The 20,772-nt window shown below is 41.1% G+C and overlaps 1 protein-coding gene across 2 annotated transcripts; it reads right to left on the bottom strand.

The window, feature by feature from the left end:
- Positions 1-289: 289 nt before the first annotated feature.
- On the bottom strand, positions 290-20,764 carry C2H1orf198 (chromosome 2 C1orf198 homolog). Of its 2 annotated transcripts, XM_069852313.1 has the most exons (4): positions 20,341-20,764; positions 14,150-14,200; positions 4,645-5,196; positions 290-2,721 (listed from the first exon to the last, which is right to left on the bottom strand). In XM_069852313.1, exons 1-4 carry the CDS (start codon positions 20,698-20,700, stop codon positions 2,665-2,667), a joined length of 1,020 nt encoding a protein of 339 aa, XP_069708414.1. In that variant the 5' UTR covers positions 20,701-20,764; the 3' UTR covers positions 290-2,664. The 2 variants fall into 2 exon arrangements, with proteins under 2 accessions (XP_069708414.1, XP_069708415.1); XM_069852314.1 differs by lacking the exon at positions 14,150-14,200 and having other exon boundaries at positions 20,341-20,763.
- Positions 20,765-20,772: the final 8 nt, after the last annotated feature.

The following is a 20,772-nucleotide window of genomic DNA, read 5'->3' as shown; positions in this document are numbered from 1 at the left end:
TAGTCTTCAAAAAAAATTCCCAAACCCCATCCTGTCCCCAGCAGTCAGATTTTTATCTGTGGTAAAGCAGAAGTGTTTCCCCCAAAGAGCCTCACTTAAAAGCTTGAAAAATAGCTGCAGTGTATTGGGGTTCTTCTCCTGATCTGAAAAATTCAGTTTCTAAATTCTAGACCAAATCATTCTTGGCTGCCTCTCAAGCAGATTGAAGATGTCCCCAAACAACTCCAATGGTGCTGAGGAAAGCAGCGTACAAAGGACAACCCAGAAAGCAGCACAAAAGCCTTGACTATTCTATTTAAAGTGACTTTATTAAAACATTGTTAATATAAAATGTGACCAAGTACAATTTCTTTGTAAGAATGTTTAATAAAACCATATTAAAGAAAGAAGGAGCATCAACTCTTGTCAAAGCACAGGAAAAATCTACCAGGATAAGTAAAAAGTTCTGCAGCATGTTCTACCAGCTGGTCCCAATGTGTATTAGGGTAAAGTTAGCTGATGGAAGAGACAGGCAGCCCAGGTTCTTCCCTAAGAAGCTTTAACGTATTTAGCAGAGGTTTAAAATAACACTCCTCAACAGCAGGAGACTTTGCTTTCAGATGCCCCCCAAATCAAAGTAAGATTACAATGCACACCTTCTCATTGGATTTATAACTTTTCAGCAGCTGAATGTACAGAAAATTGGATTCACTGGTAACTGTAAACCCCAGGGTTAACATCTGTCAATTCTGAAAATAAGGTGCAAGTCAATGCTAATTATGCACCTAAAGAATTTGTGCTAAAGTTGTTCTAAGCTATATTAATAGTGGATGCTTGTAGCAAATGCTAAAAAAGGTCAGCTAAGGAAGAAAACAGCAGTAAAGTCCAGGCTTGTAGAAACAACAAGTATTTTTTGAACTTCTGGAGACCTTATACACGAATTACAAGTGTTTGTACATTTCAGGAAGTGCGTAAAGAACCTTTCAGAAATCTATAAATAAGGCTACACTATGACTTATTCTCTGTGGCAATCTTTTAAGAAAACACTAGAAAAACTGGAGGGCTTGGTGGTTCTTTTTGGGGGAGGAGTGGAGGGCGTAGCTTACAGCATTTTCCTTGATCAATAGGTAAGCTTTAATGCTCTATCAGCATCCTCTGCTTGTTCAGAGCAAACAGCACAGCAATTAGAGGAAAGGATTCTTCCAGGACATCTAAAACTCTTCCTGTAACAGGCAGAAAAATATCCTGCAGCATCCAGTTCTGCACAATTAACTGCCCCTGGCAGTGAACCAAACATCAAGTGCTAATCCATGAGAAGCCTAGCACAATTATGGTCTTGGAGATGGTGACCTTCTTACAGCCTTGGCTGGACCCATTCGAGCCCTGTGTTTTGCCTTCCACCCCAAACAAATGCTATGGGACTATTGCTGAGGTAAAGAGAAAGGTCAAACCTTTGGCATTGGAGCAGACCAGTCACTGGCTGTGCGTAGGGGGAATTAAGGCTTCAAGGTGAGGTAAACACAGTGAGAGTCAGTGTGTAAATCATGCTGCATTTCAGAGACAACATATTCAAACGACAGCTAGTCTTGTTTTCTACATTTTAAACACCAAACATCATTCGAAAGCAGAACCGGAGGCAAGTCTGCGGAGGGCCACCTTGAGATGCCTCTCTGCACCTCAGGAACAAACGTATCCCAGACGTTGAATGCTGAAAAGAATGTACCCACAAGGAGGAAAAAGCACCAAAGTTGATGAGTCCTTGAGACGATAAGCTGCTTAAAAAACAAAGAAGCCTTATACTGCTATGACCTCCAAAAAATACAGTGGTTTCCTAATAAAAAGGTAATCTACGCTCCAGCAATTCCCAGTGCTGCACTTCCAGCACTACTATTATCAAGAGTTATGCTCTAGTAAGGAGGCAGTGAAATCATTAGGCTTGTGTTCCCTGAAGACGATTTCTCCCATTCATTAGGCGTTATCCCATTCCCCTCCACTCCACCCCCGAAGTCTTTAATCCAAAGACTAGAAACACCTGTTATTTCCCCAGGTCATTTTTCTAACACTCTTATTATGTTATTTTAGCAGGTTTGTAGGGTATACACACAGTGCTTCATTGGATCCATCATTTTGGCAATGCCTTTGTCCTCTTCAAAAGATTAGTGTTTTTGAATAAGCAGTACAAAAGTTCCTTTCAAACTACATGAAATACAGAAATCAATGCAATTCTTCCATATGCTTATTTTTCTTACTGGTTTTGCTAGTTATCTGAAGTATGGAATTATTTGCTTATTTGGAACCATTTCACGTGCAACACTATTTCTTACAAGCCATGCTAGCAAGGTTTCGACTGAAAACAACAATCTGGTCCTGTAGGATCCATTTCTAGGATACAGACTCTCATTTGTTTTTCTGTAACACATGTATGGTATCTTCTCCCATCCTCTTGATACAGTAGCTACTAAAAATTTTAACAGATATTAAAAAAATATCCAAATGAAACCACACTTCTATCACTATTTAAAAAACAAAACTGCATATGGTATTACAAAAGTTTATACAAAGGCAACATTTAAGAGTTCAAAAGTTACTTCTAGAAAAAAACACAAATGCTAGTAAATTAACATAGAAGGAGAAAGATATTCCATTCCTTCCCCAGTATCGGTTTGATGTATTTTGAAGTATCTTTTACCAGTTGTCTAGAAAATCAAAGCCAGTCTTCAAGATAACATTGCTTGTACTAGTCTGCAAGGAAAGAAAAGAAAATACGGTTCTTAATTATGGTATTACAAACTCAGTACTTGCCTGCCTATCTACAAAAGTTTAAAATGCTGTCTGCCAAAATTTCAAGTTCTTCACCTTGCTCTAGTATACCTAAGAACCTATACCAGGAAATACTAGACACAGAAAAATACTCATAATAGCCAAAAAGGTAATTACAGATAAAAATAAAATTCTTGCAGTGCTCTGCAGGGAAAATGTTTGGTTTTTTCTTTTTTGTCCCCATAGAAAAATACATAAAGATTGATTTTTAGACTGGACTGGGCACTGCAGAGAATGAAACAAACACAGATTGTAAGCGTCACTAATTCAATGGATTGCCTGTTGCAATGACAGCCAGTTGTTTCCAGAAAACTACACAGTTTAAACTTTGTTGACAAGTTATTTACTAGGCTATCAAGAACAGCTCACTCCTGCAGTGCTGCACTTTTAGCCATGACATTTAGAGCAATTTTAGTCTTCAGGAAGACTATTCAATGGACATAGTATCTGGATTCGCTTTCTAGAGCATGGCACCCTTCTCCAGAACAGGGAAAATAATCCAGAGAATAAATTAAGGAAATTCTATCGCACACAATCGTCTCTGCTACTCTGTTTATATTTTGCATGGGAGACCTGTTTCTCCACAGACAGAAAAATCAAGGTTTTCAAAATATTTCATTTAGCTAGAAAACATTCACAAAGGAACTGAAACTGTAACAAACCATCAACTTGTAGGAAAACATAAAGCCTGAAGGACTACCATGGTCACAATTTGTAGCAAAACTGCTAAAGAAGCATTATGCCTTAGTTTCAGAAAAAAAACCCTAAACACAGGGCTCCTGAAGTGGTTTAAGTGTTGTTCTCTCTTAAGTGCTGCCACTTATTTCTCTTGCAAATATTTACGTCATCCTGCATCCTCCTGGCCTCACATCATCTTGTTTGGTATTTAAACAATCACTGTTGGGAAAATATGGTAGAGAAAAACCTATGTGACATGTTTAAGGTGTGCAGTAATCTGTCAGGCTTATGCCAGTGTGATGCTACAGATGCCAAACAGAACTGAGCTGCTCCATTTGAAGAACCACTTCTCTTCTCTACTTCACAGTTTTTAGGCTGCAGATCTTTTCCTTTTTCTTTTCTTCCCCTCATCATGTCATATCCTGTTGTTCCCTTTCTTTTCTTACAGATCAGTTTCTGCTTTTTTAAATATCTTCAACTGGCTACTGAGCTGCTTACGGTTATTTTCTTTTGCTGGGGTTTTCAGGGTTTTTTTATTAAAAAAACATTGAGCGGGCTAATTTTGGAAGCTCATTCCATTTCCATTTTGGACTTTAAGAGAAAACACATTTGAAAGCAGCCCAGCTGCCTGGGACAAAGCACTGGGAAGTGGGTGTTGGGCTTAAAACAGCTGAGAAACTAGTTGCAACATTCACCGCAATGCTGTGTGTACCAAAAAACTTCACCTATTTTCCAAGTTAAAACCTTCTTTTTTTTCCATTAAGTGTCTTGCTGTTTCAAGAAAAAAAACATACAAATAAAAAAAACCAACCCAAAATTCCCACCCCACAACTTTTTTCCTTGCTACGGAAAGCTCTTTACCATAAATTGCTAGGTGGCTTGCTATCAGTTGGCCACTGGCTACCATGTCAGTGTTTCTGCTATTGTATTTAAACGATGCCTTTATCCTATGAACTTTACTATACTAAAATATACTTGATAGAAACAAACAATAGCAGTTAATATGTTGGTTAAATAGAGTTCTTTAAATTTGCAGGATAAAAAGCCATCAAGCTTAGCTATGGCTTAATGCTTTATGGAGTCCCGCATCTTCCAGAGGGGCCTTGTCAGATTTTAATATGCTACACAGATTTTAAGTCTAAGGACAGTGGGTATAACAGTCCTTACCTGCCCAGGCAGTTGTGGATCTGTAAGTATAGTACCATCACTATCTTCCTTGTTTGTCCTAGAAGATGCCAGGTCCTGTGGTGGGTCAGGAAGAAAGAAGTCATCTAGAGAACTAGCAGGGAGTTGAGTTGGTTGAGGTTTCTCCCATTCAAGGGATACAGAAGGTAGGTTGGGGGCGGCAGACTTCTCTGGTTTTGTTATGCTGGGCTTCTCAGCTTTTGCCATCTCCTTTGGAGTAGACTCTTGTCTATAAAAAGATGGAAGGGGTTTCTCTCCTTTCTCCATGGACTTGATCTGGCTGGGGGTCAGGGACTGGAACTCAGACTTGTCTCCTTCAAACTTTGACCGCTCTGCATTTATCTTCCAGAAAGAGGACTCCTCTTCCTTCCTGGATGCTATCAACCCGTCAGAGCCAGGGGTCTTATTGGCTTGAGAAGATTTAGGGACTTGGACACCAGATGCTGCTTTAACGGGTTGCCTCTGTTCATTTTGCAACTGGCTACCACCTTGTTCTTGTATGGACAGAGATGCAATGCTGAACTCCATCTGACTCTGTTCAGGGTTAAAGAAAGACAGTATTTCAAAGCCTTTCATAAAGACAGTTTCGAACTTCTGATCATGATGCATATAGATAACACCTTTGCTCATGGCCAGGCAACTCCCAGGCAGTACATAACACAGAAAAGCCAACTTAATTTCTCCATAAATGTCTACCTTTGTAGTTACATAAAAATAATAATTTTTAAAAGTCGGAGCTGCAAGCAATTGTAAGAGTCCTAGACTGGCTACAGAGGAGGCAGAGAAAGCAACTCTATTTGAATTACTCAGTGTCATCCCAGACAGCATGGGACTAAAACATTACAACAGTTGTGGATGCATTTTGAGAGCCATAGATGTTCTGCACGAAAATATAAAGCAAAAGCGCTTTACAGTGTAGTTTAAAAGGCAATCTTCTATCACAGTCTTTGAAATAGTTTCCAACACGTTATAACTCCATCAATTTCCAAGATAAAGACTAAGTGTAATGGGTATGCACAGGTAAGTGTTTTTTGTAATTCTAGTATCTCTCTGAAGGAAGAGAAACATCTCCAGCAGGACCAGTTCTTCACTTATTCCAGAGCCTTGTTTTGTTTTCACTTGCTGTAAGGATAGCTGCACTCAGTTCTGGATCAAGGAAGCAAGTGACCATGGTTGAAGTATGACACAGATTTTGCAAAAGCCACCCAAAAGCGAACAGTACTTCAAAAAGTTCATTTTACTTACCTCCACTTCAGTGATCTTTATTGTCAACTAGCTGGACAATCTTTAAGCTAATAAAAATTAAACCTTATTTCACACTGAGAAACACATAAGCATTACTGTATTTAGGAACACAGCACCATAGCAATTCCAGAAAAGAACAACCTAATGTCTGGACTTTTGTTTGTACAATGGAACTAACGGTGAAAAAAAAAAAAAACCAAACCAAAAAAACACCCCAAAACACCAAAAAAAGAAATTGCATCTACTGTTAGACCTACACTGTTGTAATTATGGGCCTGATTAGTTTTGAAAAAATTCAGAGGACATTTCAAATACCAGCTTTTGCTACAAGCAGTTAATAGATGCGTTTGAAATTCATTATAGATTTGTGATGTCTTTCCCATCCTACTTCATTACCTGGCCTTTCCTGAATAAAAATGCGATAGCATCTATGGGTCCAAGTCTAAAACAAGCCCTAGCTGCATATCGTTTTCACCAGAAGTGTTTGATCTCGAGTCCTAAATTATCGTGCATGTTAAGTTCAAAGGGAGTCCAGATCTAGCAGGCCTTACACATCTCCTATGTAATATTCAGAACCTTCTCATCAAAACACAAGTATTAACTCAGGAACTCATTATTTATAAAACTTTTTTTTTAAACAGTCAGCAGCTGGCTACACATGATTCGATTCATGGACTAACATCTGAGCTTTCTAAAGCAATAGATACATTGGACATTTTTCCAAGGTTACAGGCAAGGAAGCACCAAATTCCATGTTTTCATTAAGAATAGACTGTTATCAAAAGATGCAGGACATAAAGAAGCTGTAAATAATTATAGATCAGCTAGAATAAGGTCAGTTCAAAAAACCCTCCTGCTCCAATTTTATTTTTTTTTAAATGAAAGTCATGAAGTAAAATTAAGAGCAGGAGATTTTGCCATAGATAAATTCTGCATCAACAAACAACAAATGCAATGGTGTTAAGGATTATTTACACTGACTGTCATTCCCTATATCAAAATCTAGGGATTTATTTCCCTAAGCTCATTTGGCAATACTACCGAATAGAGATTTACCACCCTGAAGTTAAGATGCTTTAAGACTTCAGAACTGATAAAACCCCAGCTTAAAAAACGCACAACACAATATAAAACAGACCTGTACTTCCCCAGTACACAAGGAGGGCAGGGGAAAAAAAAATTCTATCTTGAAAGACCTAAGTACCCTATCACGTAGGAATTAAGCCACTGCTACTTTCTATCCTACAGCAGTTTTCCTTCTTCTGAGTAGCCTGTCCCCAGGCTCACACTAGATATGACAGCAGCTAAAGGCCACCAGAGCAGCAGTCAACTTCAGTAAAATGATTCACCCACTTCCCAGCCCAAGAGAGGGAGGGTCAGTGCCCAGAGGGCAGAGAGGCCGTTACAGCCCCAGATCCACCAGACTAGTGTTGGAAACAAAATCCAGGGAAAGTACTGATGGAAGAGAAGCAGGGATCTATTGGAACAAAAATTAGAAAAAGGAGAATTAACAAGATGGCTTTGCCTTTCAATGGCAGCAGGACAGACAAGCAAAGCCAAGCCTTCTGGGGAGGTCTTACACTGTGAAGTAAAAGCCATTGCCTGTGGCCACGTTTTATGTTCTTTCATATGGCTAATGCTTCTATTTAACTCTCAAGGATACTTAAGCTATCTGAACCCCTAAGAAATGCAGCTGATGAAAGAAAATGATTAATATGCAATATCATTCAGGTCACAAAATTGGCAGTGAAACACTACAAACACCCTCTCCCCTAAAAAAACTCCAACAGAGCAGCAGTCTAAGTAGGGAGATAATTGCAGATAGACATGGAAAAGACCCATGTGTGAAACACTGCATGCTGACAGATAAGTCATGAGTAGTACTGTATATTCAAATTAATCACTAGACTCTAGAAATGTCATTTTAACTAGTGTTCTGCTCTCAATTTGTAATGTCAGGCTGCAAATTGGCAATTGACAGGGTCAGCAGAAGAGGGAAGGAAATAATATTTAAAAGACAGTCACTCCCCAAAAAAACATTTCCTTTTCTTGAGGTTTGCCAGACATGAGAATATCCTGATGCATATCTCTGCTGGCCCTGATCAAACTAATGGTAGCAGCTAGTCCATAAAGGGCCATGCCACGTGCTCACTTCCCTCGGGCCAAGGCAGAGTTGAGAGCTGCAGTTGCACATTTGAGCTTTTCAGTAGCAGAACTGCACTTGTGGTGCTCTGCCAGCTGCCGCTTTGGGGAAGCACACGCCAAACACTGCACTAAGACTTGATGGTCAAAAGCGAACTGCAATTCAGGCATAATTTTGAATTCTAAAGACAGGGTTTCACTCCCCAGCTGCTTTCATAGACTTTGTATGACTTTGAATGAGCTGCAGTTTCTGTACTTTAATTCCCCATCAAAGGAATAAAACAAAAATACTTTATTTTCCCTACCATTTGCCCAAATTGTATTTCTGGGAACTGTTCAGCCCAGGTCTCAAGAGTTTATAGACAGGCTACTGCAGTCTCAACTGCAATTTCCAGAATTCATCAGAATTCAAATAAAAGCTATTAACGGCAGTAGTATTTTTAAGATATTGCAAAAGCAAGTTGTCCTCAACACATCAAGTGAGAGCAAGGGGGTGAAAGAATGCATGTGAAAGCATGCACAAAGTAGTATTTTGAGTCAAGAGTAAACCTAGAAGTCTATGTTCTTGTCAGCCTTATCCCTCTGGTCTCAAACCACTGCAAGGGTTAAAATAAAGCATGCCTAGGTCTTGGATCATCTTTCTGTCTAATAAATACAAGTTATATTAAAAATAGCAGTTTTTAGGAAGTTGCATGTCCATCTTTCCTTAAAAAGACCATATTAAGGTATTTAGGAATTTTATTTATTGGCATAAAAAAACTCAGACCTAATTTGAGACCTAACAGTCTCAAGGCAGAGATAACCCACCAAATTGTAATACTGGCTGTATATACTCATGGGAAACAACACATTCTAAAAGAGAGGCAACACACACTAAGAACGTTATGATTTAATAGTGGTGTAAGAAATCAGGTCTCAGTTCGTAAGTCTATATTATGATGACCACAAAGAACCCAGGACCTTTTTTTAAAGCATCTTATTCACTCATCCGGAATGTGTAGTATTTTACTAAACAGTCAAGCATACACAGCCAAAATAAATTGTTTTGTTTGGCAGCCTGAAAAATCCAAATTGTTGAGATGAAGACTGCAGAAGCACTGTCAAAATCGACTTGTTTTAAGCACAGACTGATATATGCAGAGGTAAGAAAATCAAGTTTAAAGCTATTTAGAAGATTGCTTTGCTTTGCTGAATGGACAAACCCAAAATAGCTGTAGTTTTTTGCCTTGCTTCCTGTGCACACCACAGGTGTTTTTGGGATCTTTCAGAGTCAGAAAGAAAACTCCTTTGGTCAGCAGAGACAAATTGAAAGGGGAAAAATAGAGCAAAGCACTCAAAACCAATCTAATTCTAGTCCGTGCAAGAAGACAACACCACAGACACATGGAGTTTCTGAGAAAATCTCGTTATCAACTGTTTGGCGATATGAATAGCATTCTAGTCTGCCACCACTGCTGGCTAGCCTGAGCAAACTCACACTGACAGTATGTGATGTGCGCATGGTTTTACACTCAAAACCAACTGTCTAAAAACTGATGTAGGTAACTGGCCATGCAAATTAAAATAAACCTTAAACACAGCCACTATTACTACAAGTTGTGGGGTTTTTGCTGAAGAGCCAATAGTCAACAGCAGTCTTACAGGACTGTGTTTTGAACGTCTATAATCTGGGTCAAAAAAGAGAAGGGAAAACCCAAAACCTCAGGCATCACTCTTCTTTCCTCCCATGGAAGCACTGCCATTTATGACAGCTTGATAAAAATAATCCCACAGACAAATCACTTGTAACAAACAATTCTAATATCAGGCTGATAAGAAAGGAAGGGGGAAAAATTATTTTCTGCCACTTTCTCCTGTCAAAAAAAAAAACCAAAACACAAAAAATCCCAACATAAAACCAACTAGGACTTGTAAGAAGAAGGATATCAAAGACTGTCTGGTTTCAAATAAAGGAAACAGTTTTCAAGCTTTTTTTATAAAAGCAAGGTAATGTTTTCTTTCTAAATCACTGCTGGTATTAGATTACTTGTGTACAAGTAACAAGTAATACAATAAGGGAATTCAGACAGGGAGGAAGAAATCAGATTATTGAGGGAACATTTTTTGCCTTCTTTTTGTTTGTTTGCTTTTAAACACACCTTGAAGACTTCTCTTTTCAACAAATACCTGACAGCTTGTTGAAAGCAGAAGAGAACTGAAGGAGAAAAAAGTCCAAAGTTAAAAAGATAAAACTACAAAAAGAACTCTCTAAAGCTACCTTCACAACTAGTCTACCTGTATCACGACCAACAAATTTTTAGAGGTGCATGTATCAATTTTAAGCATTTTGAATAAACCTGTTTTAGTTAATAGCGTTAATTAGAAATTAATCTCAACTTATGCCGCTCTGTTCATTTGGTGTCTTAGTTGAGGTGGCATACTGAAATTATATTTTCTGCCCACTACCAAATTAATTCTAAAAAACAAACAACCCCCCCCCCAAAAAAAAAAAAAAACCACCAAAACACAAAATACCACATTAAACCCAGAAAGTTCTAAGTTCAGGAACAGCTGTGCAGAGACATTTTACTTCCAGACCCAGGCATGGTTTTGTTTTCCATTTATATCTTGGGGTTCACGCTGAGTTTCACTTCAAACAAACCAAGAAACCTCAAAGCCTAAGCTCAGCCAAAATGTCGGCTTTCATCTCGCTTAAACCTGAAGCCATAAATAGAATGCCCTAAATTTATAAACCTGGCTTTAGCTCCAGTTAAAAACGTAACCCGCATTTCAAGATGTGTTATGTTCATGAGGGCTCCACCCATGAACCAAATCACTCCCTCCAATTCAATCTCTAGTTTTAAAATGTCAGCTTATTGGCAGTGCCTTGAGAACTCATTGTTTCACGAGTAGTTTTACTTCTGAGAAGTGCTACACTTTTCTACTAAAAATGCTGTATTTTAAATGCTCTCTAACAGCTTTCTCGGCAATTTTACTTGGTATTTCTCCTTTGTTTGCCTTGTTTGAGGGCTTAAAGTCATAAGACAAGAACTTTAAATACACATCAAACAGCTGAAAATGGTGGAGATAGTCATGCAAGTGTTCGTTGTGATACAACTTAAGGCCTATCTTACATTTGTGTTTAAAATGAGAACACGGGAAGTTTGCTTTTGACACAAGTGAAGTTATCAAGCCCTTCAACGACATTCTGCCCCAAATTACAGCAATTTAGTACACTGCTCTGTGGGTAAGTTTGACAGCCATGGAATTAGGGACTCTCGTACTTGCTATGGTGAGAAAAATTTGCCCATACTTAATCATCTGGAATCACTGTCAGTATCACTGTAACAGCTGAGAAGCTCCAAATTGCAGAAAATATACCTTCCCTTCTTCTCTACTCTTCTCACCACCCTCTCAGTTTTTCTGAAGTAAGTTACAGACAAATATTGATTTTGCTGCCTTATTTTCTTACAGTCTCAATGTTAAAAAGTTTTAAAAAAAATAAATCAAGCCTATCACTTTTACTGATTTGCGTGTCTGCTTTCTCCTTCTCTGCAAAAGCAGACGGCAAATGCCACATTCCCTTCCATGTGTAAGCCAGAGCACATTCATGCAAAACTGCAAAAGAACGAAGGAATTTCGTCATCATGGCAATAATCTGAAAAAAAAAAACCAAACCCAAACCAAACAAAACAAATACTCTGCATGAAAGGGATATCAGGGAAAAGAATATTATGGAAAGAATAACCTATCAGGAGTTAGAGTTAATGGAATGGAAAGAACCCGACAGCCTAAAGTAACAGCGGGAACAGATCTGGCTCACAAGACACAGAACGTGCATTACAACACGTCAACCTCATTAAACAGCTCATTGAGGTTTTTCAGTGTTTCCCCACACTGGGCCAGGATACTTCATGGAGAAATTGCCTTCCAGTATTACTTATTAAAATACTGGTTAGGGAAGAGATGAAAGAGTAAGCACGAAGCAGGATGTTCACCTTTAGAACTGGAAGACTCAGCAGTTGAAGGATTTGGCTGAAAGACTGACACAATACAAGGCACTGGGGAAAAAAACAAAAGGAGAAACCCACACAAACCAACCAACCCACACCCTGTAAAGCTGGACAAAATGCGTTCTCTAGAGTATTGCAAAACAAAAAAACATGCAACTTTTCAAACTACGGCTGAGGCACAGCTTTTAGCTTTGGTCGGCAAGGAGTGAGGGCTTGATCAGCCAAGACAAATATCTCTTAAGCAACCTCCTCCCCACCTCGCTTTTTTTCAGCAGTCATGAGTCTTTCCACATCACTCTGCAAGCCCTCATTCATTACAGAAAAATCATGAAACTAGAGCATCTATCCATTGTGGTTTCTCATTTTGAGACACCAGAGGGATAGTAAAAATAATCTCTATCAGCAACAGATAAGCCATAGGGTGGGTTGAAAACCACTTCACTGGACATACAAACACTCACAAGCAAAGCCAACTGTTAGTTAAAGAGAAGATCCATTAGAGTGCAGATGCATCTCGTCATGGATCACTAGTCAGTGATCTATCATGATCACTAGTCAGGAAGGACTATCTCCAGGAAGTTCAAATATTCATAACTCCTATCAAGACAGAGCTTAGAAATATGATTACAGCTGTCATGTCCCCAAGACTGAGGTTTGGGGTTTGCACCAAAAAATAGGAGACAACACCACTGCTTCCAACAGTTACTCATTTCACCTTGCTGTCAATGAGGTCCACACTCTTCTCACTACTATTCTTTTACTGACAGCTTCACTCAAGTATACCCATGCTAAAAGCCGTTTAGTATTAAGACTAAAAACCAGTGGCTTCTTCTTCTAAGAGTCCTGAAAGACAGGAGGACTTGCCTGGGCTACCTGGCTTCCACTGCAGGACACCCTCCCCTGCCTCCTGAACCACCACAGCACATAAGAGAGTTTTAAGGCAAGTGCAGACTGGCAATGCTTTCTCTTAAACTGCAGCACTGTAGGCTGCAGAGATGGAGAAGCCACATCAAGTTATACGTTAATCAACATCTGTAAAGCACAGATGGGTTGCCAGCTAGAGGCAGTGACCTTGAGAAGGGAAGTCTGACAAGTCTAACTTTGGGTCAACTGGATTAATTTAGTGTTCATGGGCATTTCCAAATAATTACTCTGCATTAGGCTAAGATTATATTCATAAGCTCATACATGATTATCTACATAGTTCAAGGGCAAAAAAAGAAGAAACAGAGCAGAGAGCAGCTTTCTCTGGCAGATAAAGCCAGAAAACATGAAGTATTAAATGTGTGATTAAATATGCCTATCATACCCAGCTAAGAAAGACAATGAGCAAGGGTTTTTCTCCAATATTTTCTTCAACAAGAATTAAACTGAATTTCCCACCATAAACACAGTACAACTATGTTTCCTTCCACTGCAGGTTCAGAAGGATGGGGAACTCTGACTCTGTGCTAGCCTTATGAGAACCTCATTGTAAATAATTTAACAAAATACCAGAGGCAGAATAAAACAAAACAAGCAAACAGAAACAAACCCCCAAAACAACCCACCACAGAAAACCATTTTGTTTTTGAAGGAGCTGCCTTCTGGAAAGGAAATAACCCAATGCTTCTATCACAGCCCCAGGGTGACAGGTTCCACTATATTCTAGTACATAACAGAAAGATGAAGTAGGTGATAGACTTTAAGAAAAAATCCAATGAAGCTGATACACATCTGTATCTTTCTTGATCCATTCCCTGACTAACTTTCTCTTGACTTCAAAAGTGAAATGCAGTTATGCTCATACAATACCCGAGACATTGGTCTCACTAAACACGGAAAGTTGTTTGGAAAGTTTACAATGAAAAATCAGATAATTTGGAACGAATCAGTTTTATACCTGCACTTGAAGCTAGAACATTAGTTCATGAAGTACATTTTGTGTTTGTTGATATAAATCGAAGCACACCAGCCCCATTTCATTTGCAGAACAATCACTTTGCACAGCTCTTGTAGAATAAAGGTGACATGAGTTTACAGAGTCTCAAAATGGAGATAATATAAATGCACAATGAACAATATAAAATGACAAATCAAATTTAAAAAAAAAACTGCTGCATATTTACCTTTGTTTCCCAGGAGAATGGAGCAGAGTGTTCATCTTGCCAAGTTAAGTCCTGAAATAAAATTCAAGAATGACTAAAAATTGGAAGAGCAGCTTTACAACAGCATCACACGCAGATGACACTACATTGCACTGCAGGAAGCATAACAACCACTACGACAGAACTAGCTAAAACGTGGGAACACTGCTTAGAGATGGCACTGATCACAATTAAAGACTGATGGAAAACAAGTTCTCTGAGGGGAAGAGTATCCATTAGTATACCAATTTAACCTACAAAATACATGAAGGTTTAACCTGGTCTAAACCTTTTTAAATGGTTTACCTACAAATGGCTTTAAAACTTATTGTATTACCAGTTGTCTACTAGGCATTTTCCTTGGTAACCACTGGCAACATACAGGGACAGAAATAACATGGGGAGCCAGGACCTTATGGAAATAAAGTCCTATTTCCTCCCTTCTGCAGACCAAAGAGTACGTGTGCAGCCAGGCATTCACGTGGCAGTGAAACAGCTGTGCATCCATCAGGCCAAGCCACAGCTGGATCCAGCCCTGACAAGGCACATCATTATGCCACTTCAATGACGATCAGTATGAAACAAGTATTTGGTGCTGTTCAAAGAACCACACCACGTCCAGAGTAAAAATCTCACATCTGAAAGAGCTTCATTTAAGAAGCTATTTTTCTGAAAAGAATCCAAATTTGAGAAATTTAAATAATCTCTTCATACACAGCATGCCCTCCAGAAATATGTGACCCACACTGAAAAAAGAAGGGATGAAAAATATATACATAAATAATTGTCCACATTTGTTCAAGGCAACAAAATAATGACACTTCTATTCCTAGTCATGGATGAGACTCATTTGCATGTTCGATGTTCATGCTGGTAGAGGTAATGAGTTCCACCCTCCATACAAAGCACATCACTGCTTGGCCACCCTAGTGCATCAGGGATGGAACAAGAGATGGAACAGACAGCAAATGGAAAGAGAAAGGCCCGGAAATGCACAAGGAAGGAGAGGACAGGACAAGATCTGGACTGCTTGTTTCACCTTCCTGCTGTTCAAAAAAATAACAGAATTAGACCATGTTTTAAGCTAAGACAGGAACTTCACATCTTACCATGACTACCCTTCTTATTTCTTACCCTTGCTTTTAGAGAAATACATTTCTCGGACATCTGGCAGCATTCTCCTGATCTGCCATCTCTTATTTCACCCTAGGTAGATTTTGCTGGCCAAGGGCTATGAAATCAGAATTAGAAGTGTCTAATTGTGTCACCTACTAAATATGAAAATGTGTCATTTTCCAACTATTACTCATCTGTGAAATACAGGGTTTCTAGCAGCATACATTTGTGGTATATATGAGGGTGATAACATGCTCTCAAGAAGAATTGGGCTGACAGACACCATCTAAAAGGAAAGGCCTGGGCTCCGCCAGACTACTCATTCTGGCCAAAAAGGAAATTTGGTACAGGAAATTTTTGCCATGAACACAAATGTAATAGCAGGTTCTCACATTCCAGGAAATGGATACTCATATTTACTAACATTTAAGGAAAACAAAGACAGTGACATTCTGCCTTTTAGTATCTGTCCTATCAGTATTTGGACCACATGGGAATGACACATCAGTCTAGGTGGGATGCCTCACAGCAGGTGAATGTCATATTAGTTCAAAATCATCTTAGGACTGTGTCCTTTGTCTCTGAATCTGTTGGAGTTGGCCCTGTATTTCTGAAGCACGCATGACAGGAATCACAGTCCAGGGCAGAAGAGAGATGGAAGACCCCAGTCACTGGATTGTGTCTCACAGACAGAAATTAAGTCCAGCAAACAGTGTAACACTCCTACATGCTGTTACAGCACCTTAAAGCTCCAGACATGTACACAGAGCTGTCAGTGGGTTTTACCTAACGAGTTTAAAGGAAGACCTGACTTCTTGCTATTTACAGGATATGCAAACCAGCTGTGGATCAGTTTTAAATTTGGGAGTGAGCCAAGACCATCCTCATCCTGGATCTGAGATAGACCGTTCTTTATTTTCCTGTATTTGAGGCAAGCGTAGACAGCACTAGGAGGGACATGTCTCTTCACCCAATGCTCCCTTCACATCCTCAACTCAGCAATGACACCGCTGCTGCAAGTGAGCTCTGCTGACAAAAGGATGCTCACAGAGGCATAGAAGAGCAGCATGGAGAAGGCAGAGTGAAGGCATGAAGTTGTCATGCACCACGATACATCATTCCCTTCAGGATGGAGCAAGTCAGTTTCCAGCTTCATAGAATTTGTTGTCTTTTCAATCACCGTTGCACTTGTTGGCACCTCAACTTCTAACTTCAACCTTCAGCTTAGACAGGCAAAAAGCTCCTGAAATGACTTAACGGTATTTGGTACTGGTGGTTAAAAAGCTCTCATCAGAGACAAATGCTAAGACCTTCATAGGTTATTTCAAAAGATGGAAGTACTAGACATTTGTGAAGCAGGAACAGTTCCCTGAAAGAAAAGGACTGTAGGTTTTTCTTCTCAAAAGTATGGCTCATTGTATCTCAGACTGCATAGCCCAGCACACCTCAAAGCCAGTAAGTCTGAGGAGCTTTTTCCACACATTCAAGAGAGCTTCCATTGGATCTAGCAAATGATAAAACACAATAAGACATGATCTGAGAACATAAAGTGTCAAGGAGTTGATATGTGCGGTTATTTTGTGTGTACTTGAAGCTAGGATGAAGGAGATAGTTGTCAGGTTCTGTTCATAGTCAGGGAAGGGAAAGAAGCTTGTGGTCTCCACCTCTTGTGTCCTCACACAGAGGACCTGCAGAGGACCAAGTGTAAAGCAGGCGACCGATGCAGTCCAACAGTTTCCTGTCTGATGTGCCTGACTCATGTTTATCACCAACAAAATCTGAGAAATAAATTTCCTTTCTGTAGAATAAACAAGTCTTCACATGCTTGAAGAAAATGGGAGCAAAAGCATCAACTATTTCAATATTCACAAAAGCAATGTACAAGTGGAAATGCTAGAGAAAGAGGCTTCAAGGCTTCAACACAGATTAGAAGAGATCCATATCTGATGAGCTTTTGTTTCCAGCACACAACAAAGCCTTCTTCCAGAAAGAAGGCAAATAAATAAACTTTTGTTCACCAGTGTTAAAGAACCTACTCGTAAGAAACACAACCTCATACAACATATTCCTTAGCCAAAAAAACAGAAGAAAGAGAAGAGAGGAAAAAATCAGTCATACGCTTGACTTCAACAATTACCTGCAGAATACATAAAAAAGAACCATAAACTACACTTGCTATATGTAGATAGCTTGTTGCAAAACAGCATCTGAATTTCAAAATGGAAGACACTACTAGCAAAGTGCCAGCATATCTGACACTAGCATTGCTGAAAGCATCTGATAGAAACCAGGCAGTCACAAACCTACCAACAAATGCATCTTAGAACGTTATCAGAACAGTACTTGTTACTTATTGGGGTTTAACCACACTCAAAAGCTGCCCTGCATTCTTCATTTTTTAAAAAGCACAAATCTGTAACAGGCTCAATAGAAATGTTCTTGCTACACTGAATATTTGTTGCTTTAAAGCATTTTTAAATAGGAGGGTCGATAAAAAGGGTCAAACCATTGACGTGGTGCCTAAGTTCTTAATGCTTGGCAAAACAAATACTGCATCTACCCCCAGGCAGATAAGTCAAGCTTCCCTATTGCAGGATGATGAATGGAGCTAACCAAATTCTCTTATCTGTCTTTCCTTCACATAAAATGTTTACCACTTCCTAAAGCACATGGCATTTTCTTCAATAAAAAGTTTAGTTATTTCGAGTCTGATCCTTTGAGTTGCTGAAATATTCAATATCCCTTTTCAAAAAAAAAAGAACTAAAAAAAAAAGAAAAATCAGACCTTAAATCCATGTGTACATCACACACTTGTAGATAAAGAGGGACAATATTAAGAAGAGTGAGAACTTTTAAACTGAATATCTAAACTATCTTTCACTGAACTAAACAGGGAGGATCCAGTGGCACCAACTAACATCAAAAGAGATGCTCAACACAAACTCACTACTACAGCAGTCAAAGGGTGGCAGACTCTCACACTCTGCTTTTTTCCACCTATTCCCCTCATTATGGCTCATAAGTTATGGTAATTTCAAGCACAGCCCATTTAGATTACATTTACCTTCAATCCTAGATTCTATTTCCAGATTTTCCTCTGCTCAGTTAACCTTAATTTTCCACCACAACAAGCATTACAAATAAATGGAGAAATGCCGAAAGCTGGAGGCTTACTGGGAAAGAGGAAGCTCTACTTGAAGACTGCAGCCTCCAAAAGCCCCCAGGCAGAAGGCCTTGGCTGTCTAGACCTGGAAAACGATGGTGAAGAAACAAATGGTCTCGTAGTGCCCATGTGCGATGATAGCAAGTCAATCTTCAGCAAACAGGACAAAACTTCTTTCAGGGGAGTGATACATGACTCCATTAGTGTGGAAGAGATGAATACGTGCATGACCTAGACTACTTGACTGTAGAAAACAGAGAACAAGAGAGAGGCAAGCGATGTTGGATTTCACTAGGAGGAAGGGTTGGGAAGTACTAAGGCCTGTAACCCCACCAAGGTTATTGAGCTGGTGTACTCTGGAGTGTGTTTCAGCTAGGAAGCGTTGACACCATGAGGCCAACGGTGGACACATAATGGCTGGTGTAAGCAGCTAGATGCATCCTCACCATGATGGACTGGTGCACGCAGGCAGATGCCAAGTGAACTGGGTGCAACACATCCCAACTCCATGCTTGAGAGAGAAACACAGTTTGGGGAATGAGGGAGCCAAATTCCAGTACTACTGTCTCTTTCAAGCTCCTTGAGATTCTTAAAATACCTTTGGTTCTTTGACAGCAAGACAGGAGATTAAAAAAGCAGTTCCAGTGTACTCATAGAATCATAGAATAACCAGGTTGGAAGAGACCCACCGGATCATCGAGTCCAACCATTCCTATCAAACACTAAACCATGCCCCTTAGCACCTCGTCCACCCGTGCCTTAAACACCTCCAGGGAAGGTGACTCAACCACCTCCCTGGGCAGCCTCTTCCAGTGCCCAATGACCCTTTCTGTGAAGAATTTTTTCCTAATGTCCAGCCTAAACCTCCCCTGGTGGAGCTTGAGGCCATTCCCTCTTGTCCTGTCCCTTGCCACTTGGGAGAAGAGGCCATCACCCTCCTCTCTACAACCTCCTTTCAGGTAGTTGTAGAGAGCAATGAGGTCTCCCCTCAGCCTCCTCTTCTCCAGGCTAAACACCCCCAGCTCCCTCAGCCGTTCCTCTTAAGGCCTGTTCTCCAGCCCCCTCACCAGCTTCGTTGCTCTTCTCTGGACTCGCTCCAGAGCCTCAACATCCTTCTTGTGGTGAGGGGCCCAGAACTGAACACAGGATTCGAGGAGCGGTCTCACCAGTGCCGAGTACAGAGGGAGGATAACCTCCCTGGCCCTGCTGGTCACACCGTTTCTGACACAAGCCAAGATGCCACTGGCCTTCTTGGCCACCTGGGCACACTGCTGGCTCATGTTCAGTTGCTGTCAACCAACAGCCCCAGGTCCTTCTCCTCCAGGCAGCTTTCTAGACAGACTTCTCCTAGTCTGTAGCACTGCAGACCCAATCCTCTTTAGGAATCTCTTTCACAACGCATGTACAGTCTCAGTTATTAACGCCACGACTGGCAACGCCGCAACGAGGATCAGATAATGGCAGAGAAGAAGAAATGGTGGGGGTGAGAAAGAGAACGAATTGTCCAGAGGCACAAGAGTATGTACACGAGATCCTAAACATAAGGAAGAATTTCTTCACTATGAGAGTGGTGAGGCGCTGGCACAGGTTGCCCAGGGAAGCTGTGCCAGCCAGAACACCCTCAGACCAAAACACTCACCCTAAAAGAAGTGAAACATGGAAACCCTATCAAGGCGGAGCCCCTCGCAACCCCCCCACGCCCCCCGCCCGCCCGAACGGGCGGGCGGGGGGCGTGGGGGGGTTGCGAGGGCCACCGCCACGTTGTACAGCTTCACCCTCACATATCCGACTGCAGCCTCGAACCCGCGTCCCACAGGAAGCCGATAGCAGCCTCGAACCTGCGACCCAAGGAGGCAGCCTCTTCCCTTCCCCCCCCACATTCCCACCCACGTACCTCGTCGCCGAAGCGCACCACCTTCTGGCCGGTGCTGAGGCGGAGGCTGGGGAAGGAGGAGGAGGAGGAGGAGTTGTTGTTGGGGCGGGCGGCCCCGCGGTGCGCGGCGTATCGCGCCTGGATGTGCGGCTCCACCAAGCACTTGTCGATGATCTCGTCCTGCTGGCGGGGAGGCAGGCGCTCCCACTCCGGGCCGTAGCGCTCGCGGATGCGCTCCTTCTCGGCCATGATCTTGCGAGCCATGGGGCTCAGCGAGGAGAAGTAGCTGAACCGCTTGCGCTCCCGCTCGTCCAGCGGGCGGTTCCCCCCGTTCATCACCGCCGTGCGGGACGCCGCGATCGCCGCCGCCATCGACGCCATGGCCAGCCCCGAGCCCGCCGGGAACGGCAGTGGGAGCCGCCTCCTCCTCCTCCTCCCTTCCCTGCTCCGGCA

This window comes from Phaenicophaeus curvirostris, chromosome 2, assembly GCF_032191515.1.
Source record: "Phaenicophaeus curvirostris isolate KB17595 chromosome 2, BPBGC_Pcur_1.0, whole genome shotgun sequence".
NCBI classification, from domain to species: domain Eukaryota; kingdom Metazoa; phylum Chordata; class Aves; order Cuculiformes; family Cuculidae; genus Phaenicophaeus; species Phaenicophaeus curvirostris.
The sequence above is the reverse complement of the archived record's forward strand: the minus strand, read 5'-3'. Positions and strand labels throughout refer to the sequence as shown.

Bases quoted from the DNA above. Each gene is read 5' to 3' on its own strand.
- C2H1orf198 (XM_069852313.1), bottom strand. From the start codon at position 20,700: ATGGCGTCGATGGCGGCGGCGATCGCGGCGTCCCGCACGGCGGTGATG. The intron at 5,197-14,149 runs GTAAATATGCAG...AACCCTGAACAG, and splicing joins CATTCTCCTGGGAAACAAAG to AGTCAGATGGAGTTCAGCAT. The intron at 2,722-4,644 runs GTAAGGACTGTT...CTTTCCTTGCAG, and splicing joins ATCCACAACTGCCTGGGCAG to ACTAGTACAAGCAATGTTAT.